The sequence below is a fragment of the Artibeus jamaicensis genome, unplaced genomic scaffold (genome assembly GCF_021234435.1).
Source record: "Artibeus jamaicensis isolate MK-2021 breed Jamaican fruit bat unplaced genomic scaffold, CSHL_Jam_final scaffold_625, whole genome shotgun sequence".
Lineage (NCBI taxonomy): Eukaryota > Metazoa > Chordata > Mammalia > Chiroptera > Phyllostomidae > Artibeus > Artibeus jamaicensis.
Genome location: NW_026522051.1, coordinates 5075403 through 5092377, shown reverse-complemented (window position 1 = coordinate 5092377; position 16975 = coordinate 5075403). Strand labels below are relative to the sequence as shown.

The 16975-nt window shown below is 60.9% G+C and overlaps 1 protein-coding gene across 2 annotated transcripts in view; it reads left to right on the top strand.

The window, feature by feature from the left end:
- Window positions 1-16975, top strand: part of ATF6 (activating transcription factor 6) — a 92620-nt gene extending 75645 nt beyond the window's left edge. For both annotated transcript variants that reach the window (XM_037150217.2, XM_053659343.1), the window contains exon 17: window positions 12894-16975. In XM_037150217.2, the coding sequence (XP_037006112.2) occupies window positions 12894-13102 (209 nt within the window). In that variant the 3' untranslated portion in view covers window positions 13103-16975. The remainder of the gene's footprint in view (window positions 1-12893) is intronic.

The window sequence follows — 16975 nt, the reverse complement described above, 5'->3', positions numbered from 1 at the left end:
GCTCTGGTCGTCTGAGGATTGGGTGAAAGTAGGTTCTTTTCTGCTCGCAGCCACCGACGCTGCGTTTCCAGGCTGTCTGGGCCCGTGGGGGCCGTTTAGTTCAGCCCAGAAACTGTTCAGGAGAGAGGTCACGTAGGTCCTGGGTGGCCGTGAGTCCCGTGCTTGCGGTGTTGGGTCAGAGGTGAGAAGACGGTGAGGTGATCGTCTGGGTGATGAATGTCAGCTGGGACCTGGAGCGGGAACGTGGCGCCTGAGGACGAGGAGAGGATGCTCACGCCGCCTGCGTGCAGCTGCCCGGGGCTTCCCTGCGCGTGGAGACGTCTCCCGGGGGCTAGTGCTGACTCGGCAGTGCCAGGGGCCGGCACCGAGGCTCCCTCCCCTGGCCTCGCCCGATGGCCTCAGTGGCTGCTGCGGCTCAAGCCATCCCATCTGTACTTTGGACGGAAAGTAGAGGAAGGTGGGCACCTCTTAGGAAAGCAGCATCATCCAGAAACTCCTAGCAGACTTCTGCTTGTGTGCCACGTGCTCGCGCCAGCTTCCGGGGAGGCTCAGGCCGGGACGTTGTGTTTGGGTGCGTGGCGGTGTGAGAAAGCACGGGGTCCTTCTAGGGTGGAAGCGACAGCACCAGGCGGGCGGAGGAGTAGCTGCTGCCCCACGCCACGTGCACTAAACGGGACCACGTGCAGTGTCTGGGTGGGGGCCGCGGAGACGAGACCAGGTGTGTATGGTGCGTCTGGGGGCTCAGGTCATTAGCTCAGGAAGTGACTTCCACCTGCTGACCATACGCCATACCACGGGGACAGTCAGTGTGGCCGAGGTCTGCAAGGAGAAAGGAGAAGGGGGAGGCAGCACACAGCAGCTGCAGCGAGGAGCTTGGCGACGTGGCAGCCGCCGGGCTGAGGTCACTGCAGGCCTGGAGTAGAGAGAGAGGGAAGAGGTCCAACGACATGTCAGAGGGAAAATCTACGGCGCTGGCAGCTGGACGGGGAAGCCCGCCACGCCAGGGACTGAGATCGCTGTCCTCCCCGCCCCCCGCTCTCCAGCTGGCTTTCTCTCTCTCTTGTTCCTTGAAGCCACCTGGTGTCCTTGTTGAACTCCTCCCAGATGTCTGGTTGTCCCCCTCAGCGTGGCCTCTTCTGAACCCTCTTCCACAGAGCAGACCTGGAAACGCAGTTGTAACGAAGTGGAGAGACCTGCCTGTGTGGACTTGGACACTGAGTATCACTGTGTTGAGGAAGATAATTCATGGTTTACTGGCAGTTGCGTGGGTAATGTTTCCATGAGTAGTTTGTCCTTGTATCTGACTTCCTAATGAGCTGCTTGGTCTGCAGGAACTTTCACAACACTCACACCATTCAGCTGGGTGTGCACTGCATCTCCTGGGATCCAGTTCCTCCTTGACCCGGAGGGGCTGCCTGCCAGGCCCCCTGCCCCTCCCGGCCCCGAGCCCCAAGCCCCATTGGCTTGAAGTGAGGTCCCTTCTACTTCCGCCCTGTGGCAGGAATGTGCTTCTGTGCACACAGGCTGGCTGAGCTTTCAACTAGTGAAAACTTGAGGTCAGCACCTAGTGAAGCCCGTGGGGCCGATTGGCGCCCCTGACCTGTCGGGGACCCGACTGCTCCTGTTTTCCATGCGCTGAGCGACTCAGTGTGGACTGTGTTTGTTCTGCGCGGTCAAGACTGGCGGCGTGTCTGGGACCAGGCCGCTTCTTGGGACCCATGTGCGTCTGTTTCCAGAGACCTTTTTGGCAAGCTCAGGGTCAAGTCCTGTGTGCTTTTTGCAGGGACAGCAGCTGGCCCAACAGACTGCGACCCCGGGGCATCCCTTGGCTTTCCTCGGTAGTTTTACCTCGTTTATGGCCAAGGTGCTGAGGAGCTAAGAGAACCCTGACCGAGCTTCTCGAATAGTCCTTTGCAGCCAGCTTTCTGCAGCCCAAGTGCTGGCTCCTAGCAGTTCCCCCCCCCCCCCATTTGGTTGCAACAGGGTGCACACAGAGGACTGGGCACCGGGGTCACATCATTTCAGGGTGGCAGCCACTGCACTCGCATCCCAGCTCCATGGCACAGCTGGCGCGGAGTCTCCCTGATAATCCAGGAGCTTCTCCGCACTTTACTGAAACGTGAAATACAGACCCAGCTCTCTCGGCGTCAGCACTCTGCCTAAGCCAAGTGCCCTGGGCACGGGCACGCCATCCAGATTCAGCAGACGTTGGTTTTGGGGTTTGCCTGCTCTTTCCACGTACCTGATCCTCAGGAGTCTTTGTGTCTATTTCCTAGTCCATAAATGCAGTCGTTTCCCTAAACGGGCCCATCCCAGACCCGAACAGGTCAAGTCTGCATTCAAGACCAAACGTGTTTAGTGCTGAAAATGGTCAGTCTGCCCTGTCGCTGGTGGACTCACTGCCTGCACCTCTGTAGCTGGGCCGTGTGCTTGTGCAGGCGGGCACGCGGACTCCGAGGCCAGAGCGGGGGGGGGGAGGCTGGGGACGCGGGGCCTGCCCTGCTCCAGGTGCGCAGGTGGCCCTGTACCCTGCATTGCAACAGCTGGTCTGTCCTTGGGGCTGTGAGAGCCCTGTCCTCAGCTGGAGTGGCTCACAGGGCTGAGGCAGACGCTGGCACTTAAAGGGCCCTGTGAAGGACACAGGCTGACAGCCGGGGAGAGACCTGCTGGGTGCAGGTGTCCCTGCCCCCAGGAGCCCAGCGTGTCACCCTCCTGGGATGTGAATGTCCCGGGGTTCTGTGGAGGCCGCCTCCTGTGGGCCTGAAGTCCCTTCTCAGTCCCTGTCCCTTTCCCTTCCTGACGGAATGTGGGCAGAGCTGCGAATCCTAAGCTTCAGATCACGGCCGAACCCGAGAAGACAGATGCTCGGGGCGGGGCCGAGCCTCGTGTGTCACAGCTTTGGGAACCGGCAGAGAAGCTTCACAGCAGGAGGTGAGAGGGAGGAGGTACCACCTGAGCAGGGGCACCGTGAATTTGGCCTTGGCGTCTCGGAAAGGAGAGCCGTCTCCTCCGAAAGCCTCGGGCAGACTCTGTCAGTGAAGGCCCAAAGGGTGCGGGCTTCTCAGAAGTGAGCAAGGTCCTCGGAACACGGCCTTGGCTGGAGGGGACAGGAACCGGCATCTCTGAAAAGGGTTGTGGCTGGGAAGATGGAGCCCTCATGCAGATGTGTGGCCTGTGGGCCAGACGTCAGCTCGGGTGGGCAGGTGGGGAGGCAGGTGGCTTTTATGTCCCCCGTTGGCTCTCCCATGACAGGCCGACAGCGAGTGTCTGTACCTAAACTGAGTGTGTTGGAAAGGGAGTGAACCATGAGCTCAGTCGGGATGACAGTGAACTTCCATGAGCCCGAAGAACCGGCCCCCCCTCCCACGTACTCGTCAGCTGCTCTCAACAGTGGTGTGTCCCACGCAGTGCGGGAGGGGGGTGGCGTTCGAGCTGCGGCCGGGGAAGTGCTCGTTGGAACGCTCTCTGAGTGCGTCATCGTTGCTCTTGGTCCTGTTTCCGTGATCTGCTTCTCAAGTAGGTTTGGGGCCATCACGTACCGTATTTCACATTGGTGGATTAAACTGCATTTATGATAATGAATTCAAGTGCTGTGCTTCTTTTAGAAAGTTTTATCTCAGTGTGAAGCTCCAGGTTCTCCACGTTTGTGATGAGGTGGGGAATTGGGGAACACTCTCCTGTGTCAGTTCAGTTGATGCAGCGAGGGAAGTGGTACAAGTTGTGATTTGAAGTAAATAAAGTGAATCAGTGGGATAGATGTGAAGTTTGCACAGCAGCTGTGCCCTCTGCACCCCCACCAGTTGTGTCAAAGGTGCCCTGTCACCCTGTCCTTGGCGGCTCCGGCCACTGTGTGTCTTGGTGACAGCTGTGCGGGGGGCGGGAGGTGGAGTGGCTGGTGGCCCGGACGCTGGCGTCGTCTTGCGTGTGGGCCGTCGGCACTGCTCCTTTGGAGCACTGTCTCCGTGCATCGTAGAGATCGGACTGTTTGTCTCCATGATCGGGTGGCAGGAGTTCTTTATAGATGTAAGTTCTTCATCAGGTATGCAGCTTGCAAATAGTGTTACTATCTGTGGTTTGTCTTTTCACTTTCTTGAGCAAGCCTTAGTCTTGGGTGACATTTTGGTTTCTGGAACTTTCTAAACATCTAAAGTTGTGACGTAACTCGAAATTCTTTAAAAGTGAGGCTAAACCCTACGACATAACAGGAAACAGCAGCGGGTGGGGAACCACGTTCTGGGCTGTTCTCCCAGGGCCGTCCCCCTCCCCCCACATGGGCCCCCGTGCTCCTGTCATGGCTGAGTGCAGCCCCCGGGACGGCGGAGCCCGAGTGCCCCTGGCCTGGGGGCGGGGGCACAGAGTCAGGGAGACTGGTCGAGGGGGCTGTGCGCTGACCTCTGTGCCCAACGTCCACGTGCGGCTTTGTCTCCGCACCTGCGGCCGATCTCAGAACTGGCCCGTCCTGCAGCCTCGAGCCCCAGACTTGGCTCCAACCTCCTGGAAGCCAGCCGTTCGCATCGGCCCCTGGCACCGGGGTTTCTCAGTTTCTAGCTGAGTCTTCTCATTGATAGAACCTTTTTTAAAAATGATTTTTATTTATTTAATTTTAGCAAGTGGGGAAGGGAAAGAGAAAGAGAGAAATGTCAGTGTATGAATGTGTATTGTGCCTCCTACTGGGAACCTGGCCCACAACCCAGGCGTGTGTCCTGACTGGGAATCGAACCAGCGACCCTTTGGTTCGCAGGCTGGCACTCAATGCACTGAGCCACACCAGCCAGGACGAACCTTTTGGGTTTTCTGACTTTCCCTTCCAGATTGGCCTCTTCCAGCCAATCGTAATATTAGATACTTAGCAGTGCTGTGAAGGTAGATTTTCTTACTATGGAATGAGTAAACGTGCATCAGACGTTGTCAGTGTCTTTTGGATGAACCACTGTTAAGAAGTCGACTGACCTGCTCCAGTGAACTCTCCTGGCAGCTCAGTGTGTTCGCTACGTTTTGCTGTAACAAAAGACCTCACAACACAGTGGCTTAAAAATGGCACCGAAGGCCTGACGGCCTCAGCGGGTTGGCACCAGCCAAAGCTGCGCTGGGCCGCGGCTGCATCCGAAGGCTCCACACGGAGGATGACGGCCGCGGTCTCCCCCCTCCATCCCAGCCGTGTGGCCGCGGCATCCGGCTCTCGGAGCAGGCCAGCCCGGTGCCCGGGGCAGAAGCCCGTGGGTTGTCAGCGCACCTCGAGGCTGCAGTCTGTCACTCGCGTCACCTTCTGCTCTTCAGGAGGAGAGGGTTCGCACCAGCCCACACTTGAGAGGAAGGGACACGAGTGCCCTCAGGACACCGGTCCCCAGGCAGCCTCTGTACTGAGGGTCCCACCAGAGTCTGGCGTCAGCTCCCGGGGGTGCGCCCTGCGGCGGCACGTCGGCAGGGGCTCTAGCTCCAGGAAACACGGATCCCGCAGTTCTCTTCCTCCCGAGGTGCACGTGCTCGTGCGCATCTGCATGACGATTAAGAGCTTCTTCACTGAGGTTCAGTGTTTATTAACCCAGCTTTGCCAAGAGGTGGCCTTTCACTTCCGAGACACAATAGGAATCTCTGTGTGTTACTTCACTCTTCCCTTTGACTAGGGAAGACAACCATGACTTAGGTTTGGTAATGGGGAACTTCAGCCAGAGTGAAGGCGACTTTGATGGGAACGTGTCCATCCCACCAAGACTGTTTCCTTCCTGTTGAATTGCACGGAGCTCCAGTCCTGGCCTCTCGCACTAAGTGGTTCTGACTGTACTTGGATGACTGACTTGTTCAACAAGGCTCACAACTTTCGCCTGCGACGATGCCCACGCTCCCAGTGAGGGCCTCACAGCCCAGCGGAGGCCGCCTACCCCCGCCTGCACTTCCTGCCCCCGCCCCATTCCTTCCCTTCCAGGGCGCAGTCCCTCCTGCCACCCTGACTGCCCGGCCACCGTGGGGCCCAGTCCTGCACCCCATTCACACCTCAGCTCCAGCATGGGGACCGGAGGTGGTGCTGGCTCTCACCTGGTACAGTCTGGCAAGGACAGCAGGGGCCACGGACACAGGACAGGTGCCCTGGGGGGAGAGTTAACCTGTCACTGTCACTACTTGCTGGTAGATAAGGCTGGATTCGCCCTAGGGCACAGAGGCCACAGCGAGGCAGGGCCACACTCTCACAGGTGTGACCAGCCATGACCAGCTGTGACCAGCCAGGAGGAGTGATTGGGCAGCATTACCTTCCACGGTCACAACACACCAGTCCCGCCGAGGCCAGGTGACTCTGTCGTGCCTGTCCCCATGCCGGCCTGGAGCTGAGGTGCTGTCGTTCAGACCGAGTCTGCAGCGGTTGTCCTGGTTTTGAGGTGTGAGGCTTTCCTCGGACGCACTTCTTCAGCCGCTGTGCTGAGGGCTTTCAGAGAGTGCAGGGCTGTGACGGTGGGTGGCGAGGTCGGCCGGCCCAGAACTGGCAGCTCCCTCTCTGGAGGAGCAGGGCTAAACGTAAAACGCTTCGTTCGTCTGCACGGGAGTCTACCGCACGGCTGGCTGGCCCCTCAGCCCCAGAGGACAAGTCAGGACAGACCAGGTTCGAGGCTGAGCTGCCCCACGGCCACAGAGAGGAGCGCCTGCCCAGTCCTGTCGCCCTCGCCCTTCCCACCCTGCGGTGGCTCCCCCGGGTGTCGGGGTGCATTCCAGACCCTGCCACCCCTTCACCTGCCCCTCAGTCCCCACGGTCGGCAGCAGCCGTGCAGAGCCTGCCCTGTGCCTCCTGGCATCGTGCCTGACTCCCGCCCCCCGACCCCCACCGTTGGGGACCACCCGCCTCAGAGTGGGCAGAGCACCTCGAGCTCAGCTCCTCACCTCTGGCAGGGGTCCTGCTTGTCCTCCGCTCTCCAGGCTGGGTGGGGGCACGGGAGGGGGAGGCCCTCGTCTTCGTTCCCGTGGCACCGTGCACACATGTAACTGTCTCCGAGGGAGGGCTGTCCTGTTTACACGGCTGCCTCCCTCACCAGGCCGCAGATGCCTTGGTCTGGGTCCAGGCCTTACTCAGCCCCGTCTGCCGGCACCCAGCGCCGTGTTCAGTGCGTGAAGGCTGCCGAGCGCATGTTTGTGGGATTGAATCAGTGGGCTCGTGTGCAGACCACCCCCCCAGGGAGAAGACGTGCCCTGCCCACGCCCCCGGCAGGGCCCCGCACGCCACTTTCCGCTAGTCCACAGCCGTGGGGCTGCGCCTTACATCAGGCATTGTGGTCCCCACATGAGACACAAGGTCAGACCGAGCACGTTCGTGGCTCTGGGAAGGTTGTGGTGCCCTCAGTGCAGACGTGGCAGAGCCTTCCTTTCTGCCCTTCACGTTGTGGGGGTGCAGGCCCCCCAGCAGCGGGCCCCAGAGCCCTGCTGGGTGGCACACAAGGGAGTGGGCTGGAGGTGCCCCGGTGGCAGGTCACTGCTGGCCTGTGGGAGGGGTGGGGAGGCAACGCCTTCTTGCTTTAAAGTCGTTCTTTTTAGAAAGTCTTGGTAAGGCAGGTTCCTCTAAGAATGCTTACGGCCGGCCTTTTCTAAGGTGCAAACCAGCCCAGTTTCCACCCCCAGCCTGGTCCAAGGGTGTTGACAGTGGCCATGTGGTGGCTCTGCCCAGGGGTTGGGGGGCAGGGTCCTCGCGGAGGAGACATTGTTGGGACACACCTGTCTCAGGAGAGAGAGGACACAGCCGTGGTCCCCAGTGTGTCCCCCGGTGCGTGCCCGGCTTGCTGGACTCGGCCGCCTGCCTTCTCTTTGTCTCCATGCTGCGTCTGGAGCTTCGGGGGCCCCGGGTCACGTTTTCACCACAAGCCGGGGCATCCGCCCTGTTCCCAGCAGCTTCCTCTGGGTGCCGTCACCGTGCCCGTGCCGCAGGTCCAGTCACTCTGTTGATGGTGTGAGCAGTGGCATCTCCCACACACGTGCTCCTAACCCCTCACGCCCCCATGGGACAGTGCCTGCACTGACTGTCCACAAGGCACAGGGCCGCGGCAGGTCTGGCTGGACCCGGGTCGTTGGTTCCTGGGACCTGTCCACGTTCTGCGTTCCCGCCTGGGCCCGAGCACCCCCATGCCCCACAGCCTGCCCCCGCATTCTGCCTGTGCCCTGGGAGGTGCCGTCCTGCTCCGGCCCCCCGACCTTCCGCCCAAGACCCGCCAAGCCCTGCTGTCAGGAGCTCGTCCCCACTCCTCTCCGGCTCGCTGTGCTCGCCTCCCTGCTTCCGTCCTGCTCACACTCCACCCCGGCAGGGGACAGCAGCCGTGGCACAGAGTAGGCACGTCGTGGGGGGAGGAGGTGGACGGTGTGCTTTTATCCCCAGCAGCGTCGCAGCCGGAGCCACACGGCCGCCTGACACCTGTCGAGTCTTGCTGACCGCGGCCCCCAGGGGCGCCCGGGGGACTCCCGGCCCTGCCCACAGCCGAGGCCCCGTCCCCACAGCTGCTCTGCCACGTGTGCTGGCAGGCGAGTCCTGAGACCGGGGCGCCGCCCGGGACATCCATCTGCTTTCCTGTTTTACTCTTTTCTGAAGTCTTCATGCTGCCTCTCTGGTGCTGGGAGAACCCTGCCTCTCTGGTCCCAGTGAGGACAGGGTTTCCCATCTGTCACTGCCGTCTCCTCACACCGGCACGCGGTAGGGGTTCAGTGTTTGTTGAATGACTGAGTGTGCTCAGCATTCGGGCATCGTGGGGTATAAGCAGAAGGAGTCGTGGACAAGCCCCCTCTGCCGTGTGGGGGCCACGGCCCCACACGCAAATTGCTACCAGTGTCCCGGCAGTGGTGGCTTGGGGGCCCAGTGTCTCCGCCTCAGACGACATGATTCTAGGAGATGACAGTGACCCGTTCTCAGCCGCTGAGTTCGGGACAGCCGCCTCCCAGATCCAAGGGCACGAAGGCAGGTGGAGTGGCACGCCTGGCCCAGCCTGGGCTCTGCCAGGTGTGGGGGCTGCTAGGAGGGGCAGGTGGCCAGCGCCTGCAGGTGTGTGTGCGGCGCGTGTCTGTGAACCCACATCCAAGCCCTTCAGCCCTAAGTGCACGGCCTTGAGGCTCTGTGCCGGCTCATGGAGGCACAGGGGTTCCCCGCCAGCCTGCAGTGCCCCTCGGGGTCAGGGGTTTGCAGACCCGGTGCTGGGCCCACCCTCCTGTCGGTGTGAAGTCGGCACAGACTCTCTGCCAGGGCCTTTCTTGCCTGACCCCCCCATGCCCTGTGTCATGTGCGCAGATTCTGGTTTCTCTTGTAGCTGCCCGTCTGGGGACCCTCCCAGCCCGAATCTCGCTCTGGGAGGGAAATTGGTTTTCATTCTCCCACCTCAGGGCAGACATGGTCACTGTCTCCAGAAGGCTTGTGGGTCTAAGCAGCAAACTCGCTTGCTCTCGTTCTTCCTGCTGATTGTGAAGGGGGTGTTCCAGTTCTGCACCCCCTGCTGAGTGTGCCTGGCATCTCTTCAGGAGCCAAGCTCACATGGGTAGTTAGCACTGTCTGTAGGCCGGACACTCGTGTGTTGGTGTAGAGGACAAGGTCAACATGCAGGTCCCGGGGAGGCGTCTCCAGTGTGGGTCTGGAGGGGCCTATGGAGTTCAGTGGACAGAGAGCCTCCAGGGCCAGCAGAGGGGCTGTGTGGGGTACCCGTGGGAACCTGGAAACTCGGGGTGCGGCAGCCAGGCCAAGTGCCACTGTCTGCAGAGGGGACAGTCGGCCGCTTCCTGTTCTTCGCAGTCTCGCTTTCCTGTCCCTCCTGCCATTTTTTGCCCCTTAGACCGTTGTAGGGTCTGTCCCTTTCTTTTCACGTGTCCGTATGTCCTGTGAGCTGCGCTCGCAGCGGACCACCTCCTGTTGGGATTTGCGTCTGGTTCTTGGTAGAAATTAGTTTACCCTACGGGCTTCTTTGCAGGTGGAGTCTCATCACTCCTCAAGGAAGCTTCCAGTGACGGACACTCTGCCTGTGGCCAGGGCTCTGGGCCGAGTGCTGGTCACCATGGGGCCATGCGTGTGGCCTGGCAGCCTGCCTTTCTGTTGCTGCTGGGTGTGGAGTGGGAAGCGCTCCTGCTTCACCCCTCTCCTGGCTCGGGGCTCGTCCCACTGCATCCACTGCCAGCCAGGGCTCCTCCGTTCTCTTCCTTTTGCTTCCATTGTTCCCATACAGCCACTGCCTTTTCCACCAAGTCCGCAGACAGTTCAGCAGTCTCTCCTGGGCCCCTTGCTCCCACTCAGCCTGGAGCACCCATGTTCCCTGGTCATTGGGGTGCAGATGCTGATGATGGAGGCCTGGCCCTGCCCCCAAGTCCTGTCGGAGCCACCAGGGCACGCAGGGCTTTGAGGCCTGGCTGGGACCTGCTCTGGCGTTTGTGCACACGGGGACACAGGTTATAGGCCACACTGGGAATCATCCTGCCCACAGTGGGCGGGTGGCCATGGTCAGAGCCTCAGAGCCAGGGCCAGGGAGCTGCTGGCCCGGAGAGCGGCCTGGGGCAGGGGTGCTGGCGAGATGACCCCTCACTGTGCAGCATGGTGCTGCAGCAGTCAACGCCCAGTGAGGGGTCCTGCGGGGAGGACCGCAGGCTTGCTGCCGCGCCTGTTTTGTTTTGTTTTTCAGTTCATTGTAGGGAGAGAGAGAAACACCAGCCAGGACGATGCTCTAACCAACTGAGCTGTCTGGCCTGGTCTCCCCATAACTGTTTTTACGGTGCTGGGTGATCTGAGACTCCTGGCACCTTGTCACATGGAACCCTCACCCAGTTTGTCCTTCAGAAGGGGCTTCCCGCATGCTGTGCAAGGCTATTCCTTCCTTGGTCGTCTTCTCCTGATCCGGATGGTGTCCCTAGCCTTTCAGAAAGGGGCAGAGCACAGAGCCAGCCAGGCCACCCCGCCCAGGGTCGCCCAGAGGCTGTGCCCAAAGGGCCCTTTGTTTCAGCCACAGAGTCAGGCTGCAGCTTTAGTTTCCCTCCAAGTGCCTGGGCTCCCAGTCCCGCTGTCCAGCTGCTCTGGGTGGGGAAGGGACCAAGGAACCAAGGTCCCCAGCTCTGACCGCACAGGCCCATTGCCCTGATACCTTCTGCGGGTGAACTCAGACACAGCTGTGTGCCGGCAGGGTCGCCCAGGTCCGAGTTAGTCCAGGAGGGCAGCAACAACCAGAACGTGTGTGACGTGCTCCTGTCCACGTGCTGCTGTCATTGGGGTGTGTGTCCCAGCATGCACGCATGCATGCACACATGCACACACACATGCACACGTGGCTTCATGTTTCTGAAAGGGAGTGTGTGTGGCACCTTGCACTCTGACACAGCAGGTCTCGGAATGAAATGACGGAATCCCTACAGCTTGTCCATCTTTCATCCCCTCCTCTTTGGAAGAGAAAATGCTCTAATGGGAAGTGTGAGCTCACATACAAGTGTTCAGAGTTAATTCCCTGAAGGTGAGAAAGGGCTGGTAGTCGCGGCGAGGGCGCAGGGCTAGACTCTAGCACTCAGTTCCATGCAAGGGCCTGGAGAGCAGGCCAGTCAGAGGACATGCGGCCGCTGCTGCCCAGGAGGCGGGGGGTTGGCTCCAGCTGCTGGAGGGGAAGTTCGTGGGGCTTGGAACCAGAAGTTCATCCTCAGTGGAGACTGCGTTAGACCTGGAGCAGATGACCAGTCGGTGGGAGTGGAGGGACAGTGTCTACTGTTGGCTTGAAATAGAATATCCACCCAAGACAAAGGGGGCAGACTGTCAGGGCTGACAGTGGTTAACTCGGTGGGGTGCAGACCCCTTGAGCTGACTGAGCGCCTCTCTGTGAAACTGCATAGCCGTCCCCGGGAACCGTGGCCTCCCGGGGCCCATGTGTGAGACCCGCCGAGGATGCGGGGCGAGAGGGGCCCCACGGGCCGCCCCGCTTCACGAGTGATGTGCTCCGTGGCTGCATGTCCCCAAACATAACAGAGTCGGAAGATCAGATGTCAGACTTTGGTTTTCTTCTCTCTGATTTATGCTGCTTGGCACGCACAGTGTCTGTGAAACAAGACAATGGAATAGAAAGCCCTCCACTTGTGCATGCAGTGCCGTGTCCCAGAGAAACCAGTTGTTTAATTTTTAAACCTGGCTGGCCCTGTATCGTCTCCCTAAAAGGCAGCACAGGCCAAGCCTGGGCCGGCCCCGCCCCCCCCCATCCATCCCCCCAGCTCTGGCCTCACAGATGGAAACACAGCTGAGGAGCCACGTTGACACATCCTCCTGCGAGTGTCCAGCTGTTACTGTCCTAGTGCTCGTCAGTTTCAGGCCTGGGTGTCACTGGAACGCTACCTCGCACGTTGGAGGGAGAAGGCGTGTGGCCTGTCCCTCAGACCGGGAGCCCCCGTCCACTCCGGGGGGTGGGAGCAGAGGCAGCAGCTGTCTGGGCCTTCAGCTCCCGCAGGGCCCGTCCCCAGAGCAAGTGCATGCGGTTTTCCCGTGTCCTCCTGCAGGCGGCCTGCATTGCACCTCCAAGCCCCGCAGTGGGAAACTCTCCCTTTGCCCCTGGAGTCCAGGGCTGGGGTGTGGAGTTGGAGTGACCGTGGGGACCGGGGAGGAGTGGAGGTCTCTGGGAAGGAGGGCCTTCGCCAGAGTCAGGCTCTGTGCTCAACTCTCCAAGGCAAACCAAGGTCCCCTTTCCGTCCACACCAGGCGCCAGTCCTTTGGCAGTTGCTGCTCCCATCGCCTCGGGCCCTTCCTGCGCCCCAGCCTGTTGGAGCCTGCAGACGCAGTGGTGTTCTCTGGCCCCCCCAAGCTGGGAAGGCGGTCTGGGGGCAAACCGAGGTCAGGCCGCTCAGGCACGTGGCTAGTGCAGCGCTCGCACCCAGCACGCTGTGGGTGGGATTGCGTGTGCTGTTGACTACCCCCTGTGCCTTCTCTGCAGAGAATGTGATCGATGGGCAGGACCACGAGGTCATGATGCAGATCGACTGCCAGGTGATGGACACCAGGATCCTGCACATCAAGAGCGCGTCAGTCCCGCCCTACCTCCGGGAGCAGCAGCAGAACCAGACCAGCACCCTCTTCGGGGCCCCGCCCGCAGCCACGGAGGCAGCCCGGGTGGTCAGCGCCATCCCGGAGTCGCTGCAGTAGCCCTGGGCCACTCGGGCTTCGAGTGGGACCCACAGGCTGGGGGCGGGGCACAGGTGCTTCCTCCCGCCTTCCTGGTGGCGTCTGATCCAGGACCTGGCCCGAGATCAAGTTCGGGGGCAGAGAAAAGGAGCTGCCCCATCTCCATGTCCACCTGTCTCCCCCTGGCAGGGCCCGGGATTCGGACACAGGGCGTGTGGCCCTTTCCCCTCCGTGTGGCCTTGAGTAGACTCCTGTGTTTTTGAGTCGATTCCCCTGTGTGTTTCCTGTTTCGTCACCTACTGTAAGTCAGCCCCGCTCACTGCGCTGCCCCTCACTCGCCAGCATGGGCTGCGTGTCACCAGCCACAGCAGCACACGTCTCGTGAGTTCGTGTAGACCCACTGTGCGCGCTGCGTGCCCTGGAAACCAGATTTGGAACTGGACAGCCCAGCACACCCCCAAGCCAGCACAGCGCGGTGGTGCATTAGGGAAGGGGGAGCCTCGGTGGGTGGGGCTGCCCTGCACGCAGGTGACGGTTGGGGGCCAGCAGGTAGCGAGTTTGAAAGTATGAGCAGGACGGGTCAGGCCAGCGGCAGGTCCCCATGAGCAGACACTGACTGTTCGCTGGGATTGCCGTCTGCGGTCGGAGCCACAGCTGCCGTGTCTTTCGAGGGTCGATGGCCACTGGGCCGAGTCTTCTCTCTGCTCGCCACGTGGGCCCTGCGGGGCCGCAGCACACACAGACCCTCCCTTCCCGTCGTGAGCCCCCACCTGCCATCCCCTCTGCTAGGCAGTGATGCCACATTTAGCCACAGGGCTTAGCAAACGAGAGCATTCTGTCTTGAAAATGACCAACGTTCTTAGTCCCGGAGACTGTGTGGCCAGGAAAGTGGGGTTCCTGCCGGGTGGTGGGGGGCAGCCGCTGTGGTTCAAGAAAAGAAAAAAGACTGAAGTGTTGTCCTCGCTCGTTTTGCGCTCTGCGTGGATGCTGCCCTTGGTCTTGGAGGTGAGCCTGCCTTGCCGCCCTCCTGCCCTGGGCTCTCACTCCACGGACGGGGCCTCCTGCCCTCACCTCCTCCATCGGACCCTCCCGTCCACTGTTCCCTCCTGTCTGCACCACCCTCCCAGAGATAGTGCAGCAGCCACGGCTTGGCTGGCGGACTCTAGGCGGCTCCCCAGGATTTGGAAGCCTCAGCGTCGTGCGGGCTGGGTGCTTCTGCTCAGGCTAGTGGGCGGCTTTCTGAGGACTCGGTTTAACCTGTGAGGGGTGTGGCCCTGCTGCTTTTTCCCCAGGAAGCTGGCATGTGACCCAGCCATCCCCCTCTCCAGCGCAAGCCAGGGGGCCGCGTGGCGTCCCCCATCCTGGTGTCGTGCCAGCAGGCTGTGCTGGCCGCGGCCACACTGACCTCTCGGGCCAGGGCCTGCTGCAGGCCCAGGGTTGGGGGTCAGCTGGACCCAGTTCTGTGCCAGGGCTGCCCTGCAGACCGAGTGGGGGTGCTCAGTACGTGAGCGGCGGCAGCTCCCTCCTCCCCTGCGTGGACCGTGGAGATGGCTCCTCCGCGCAACTTTGACCGGATCCATCTGTCCCCAGCGTGTCCTGTGCTCACGGACCTGTTTGTTGGAGGAAGATGTCATTTGTGATCTCGTCCGGCCACAGCACTGCCCCGGGACCACACGGGGCCTGGAGAGGCATCAGGAGGAGGAGGCAGTGGGGCAGAGGGCTGGCCCGGCCCTGTGTGGGGACATCAGAGCAGGCGCGGTGTCCCCTTCTCTCTGGGGCAAGGGGCACATTCTCCTCAGGACAGAGTCTCGGGAATGAGTGGCTGGCATGGAGGACATGGCGCCTGCGTGCTTCTGTCACCCCGTGACTTCCACTATGTGGCTCCGGGACTCGCCACGCTGCCTGCTGGCAGATGAGGCCGGGTGTCGGCTCGGTTTTTAGGAGCTTGCCTTTTGGAGGCTGCAGCCAGGCCTTCTGAGGGACATGCGTGTACATGTGTATAGAACTTCTAACTTACTCAGTCTGCGTGTGGGGGGTTCACAGGCTTCTGAGGATCCGAGATAAACTCAGGGAGGGGCAGGCCCACTTACTCCTGATGGCTGACCAGCAGTGCCATCTGCGGACATGGGGACACACCGTCCCATGCTTCTCCGTTGGGTGGTGGTGGGCGCTGTGTGCGAGGATGGCGTCCTCCCAGAGTGGGGGTCAGTGGGGGGTCAGTCCCAGAACAGACAGCTATTTGGCGGTGCTTGTGGTCTGCAGGTTCCCATCAGGCTGCTGGGTGGGTGTGTACGTTCCTGAGCAAAACGTCCTCGTGGTGGTCGGCGCCCAGAGCACCTTCTGGTCGCCCCGCAGTGCACATCGAACGGGGCTTTCTCCTCCTTTCTTGTCAGTAAGCGGGCTCGGGGGTGGGTGCAGGCAGCGGCAGGTCATGCGCTGGGTACGCCTCACTTGGAAGTGGGCAAGGGACTTGGGGTTCAAGCTGACTCCCCTGTCCTTTGAATGGGACACGGTTCTGATCGAACTTCCCGTCCTGGCTTGTTGTTCCTCAGCGTTGGGAGCTGTCTCTGCCCTGTGTCCCGATTCTCCTCTCCTCCCACTCAGATGTGACCCTCCATGGGTGCATCGCAGGGAAAACCGGTCACCGCGTCCAACTTCCTAAAGGTGACACTTCCCGGCAGCTCCACTCACAGGTCCCTCTTGGGAATGACCACTAAGAGCCGGAGCCGGGCCCTCCATTGTCCCTGCTCCGCACAGATCAACCTCACATGCTTGTTGGTGCCGCTGTGGATGGATGCTCGTGGGTGGGTACCTGTGGATCCCTTAGCCCTCACCAAGAGGGGTGGTTTTATTTACAGAAATCAAGGATCTTTGCTGCTAGTATGAATGCTAACTATAACTTTTAAAAGCAAGAGTAATGCCTAAAAGAAGGTAGAATGTAAGAAAGTTTCATTCCTATCCCTAATTTTAGGATGGGGCAATTCCTGTCCCCACCTACCACTGCCCCTAGGGGCTGTGTCTGACTTTTAATTTCCTAGGAAACAGAATCCTGGGCTCACCCACGGGGTGTTGCCAGTGCCTAAGTGGGAGCAGGCAGTTCCCTCCTCACCAGAAAGGGCGTCCGAGTGATCTGCTAACTCAGGTCTTTAATGGCAGCTCCTGGAGCAAGGCTTCCTTTGGAGGGACGGGCTCCAGCAGCTGCTGCTGACGTCTGTCGGCAGGTGTGTCAGAATGTGAAGTGGGGGGAACAGGAAGGTTCTTGCGGGGGCTCAGTCCTGGTGTGGGTGTGTCGGCCCCTGTTGGGGAGCAGGCCTCACACCCAGCACCAATTTGCTGGTCTGGGCATCGGGCACTCGGCACGTTGGGAGACTGCCCACGGTCCCCAGTGGGAACCGAGGAGTGAGTAAGGCTTGGTGTGTTAGTTGCCAAGGTCAACAAGCACCCTGCCGGCTTGCTGCCTGTCCTGGCAGCGAAGGTGGGGCATGTCCCCCAGGGTGATAATCCCAGGCGTGTTAGCTGGCTGACCTTGGCAAATGCACACTGGATGTCTTACCTGACACTGAGCCCTGGCTTCCAGGCTGGTCACCTGGAGAGGTGCGGGCTGCAGGTGAGCGCTCTCGTGCACCAGGGCCTGTAGGTGCCGGCGACGTGTCCTGACCATCCTGTTGGCCGTGGGGCCGGGCTGCCAGCAAAGGGCTCGTCGAGCCTGGGGTCCAGCATCCTCCCGAGGCGGGGTCTGCGCCAACCACCAGTGGGTAGCCTGCCCCTGAGCACGCGTGTCCGTCTACAGCAGGAGGACGAGTCAGGGATGGCGCGCGGTTGCCGGTTTGTGGGCAGTCTTCACAGTGCAATACTCGTTCTCTCTGGAATGTGAATAAAGAGTTTTCCAACGTG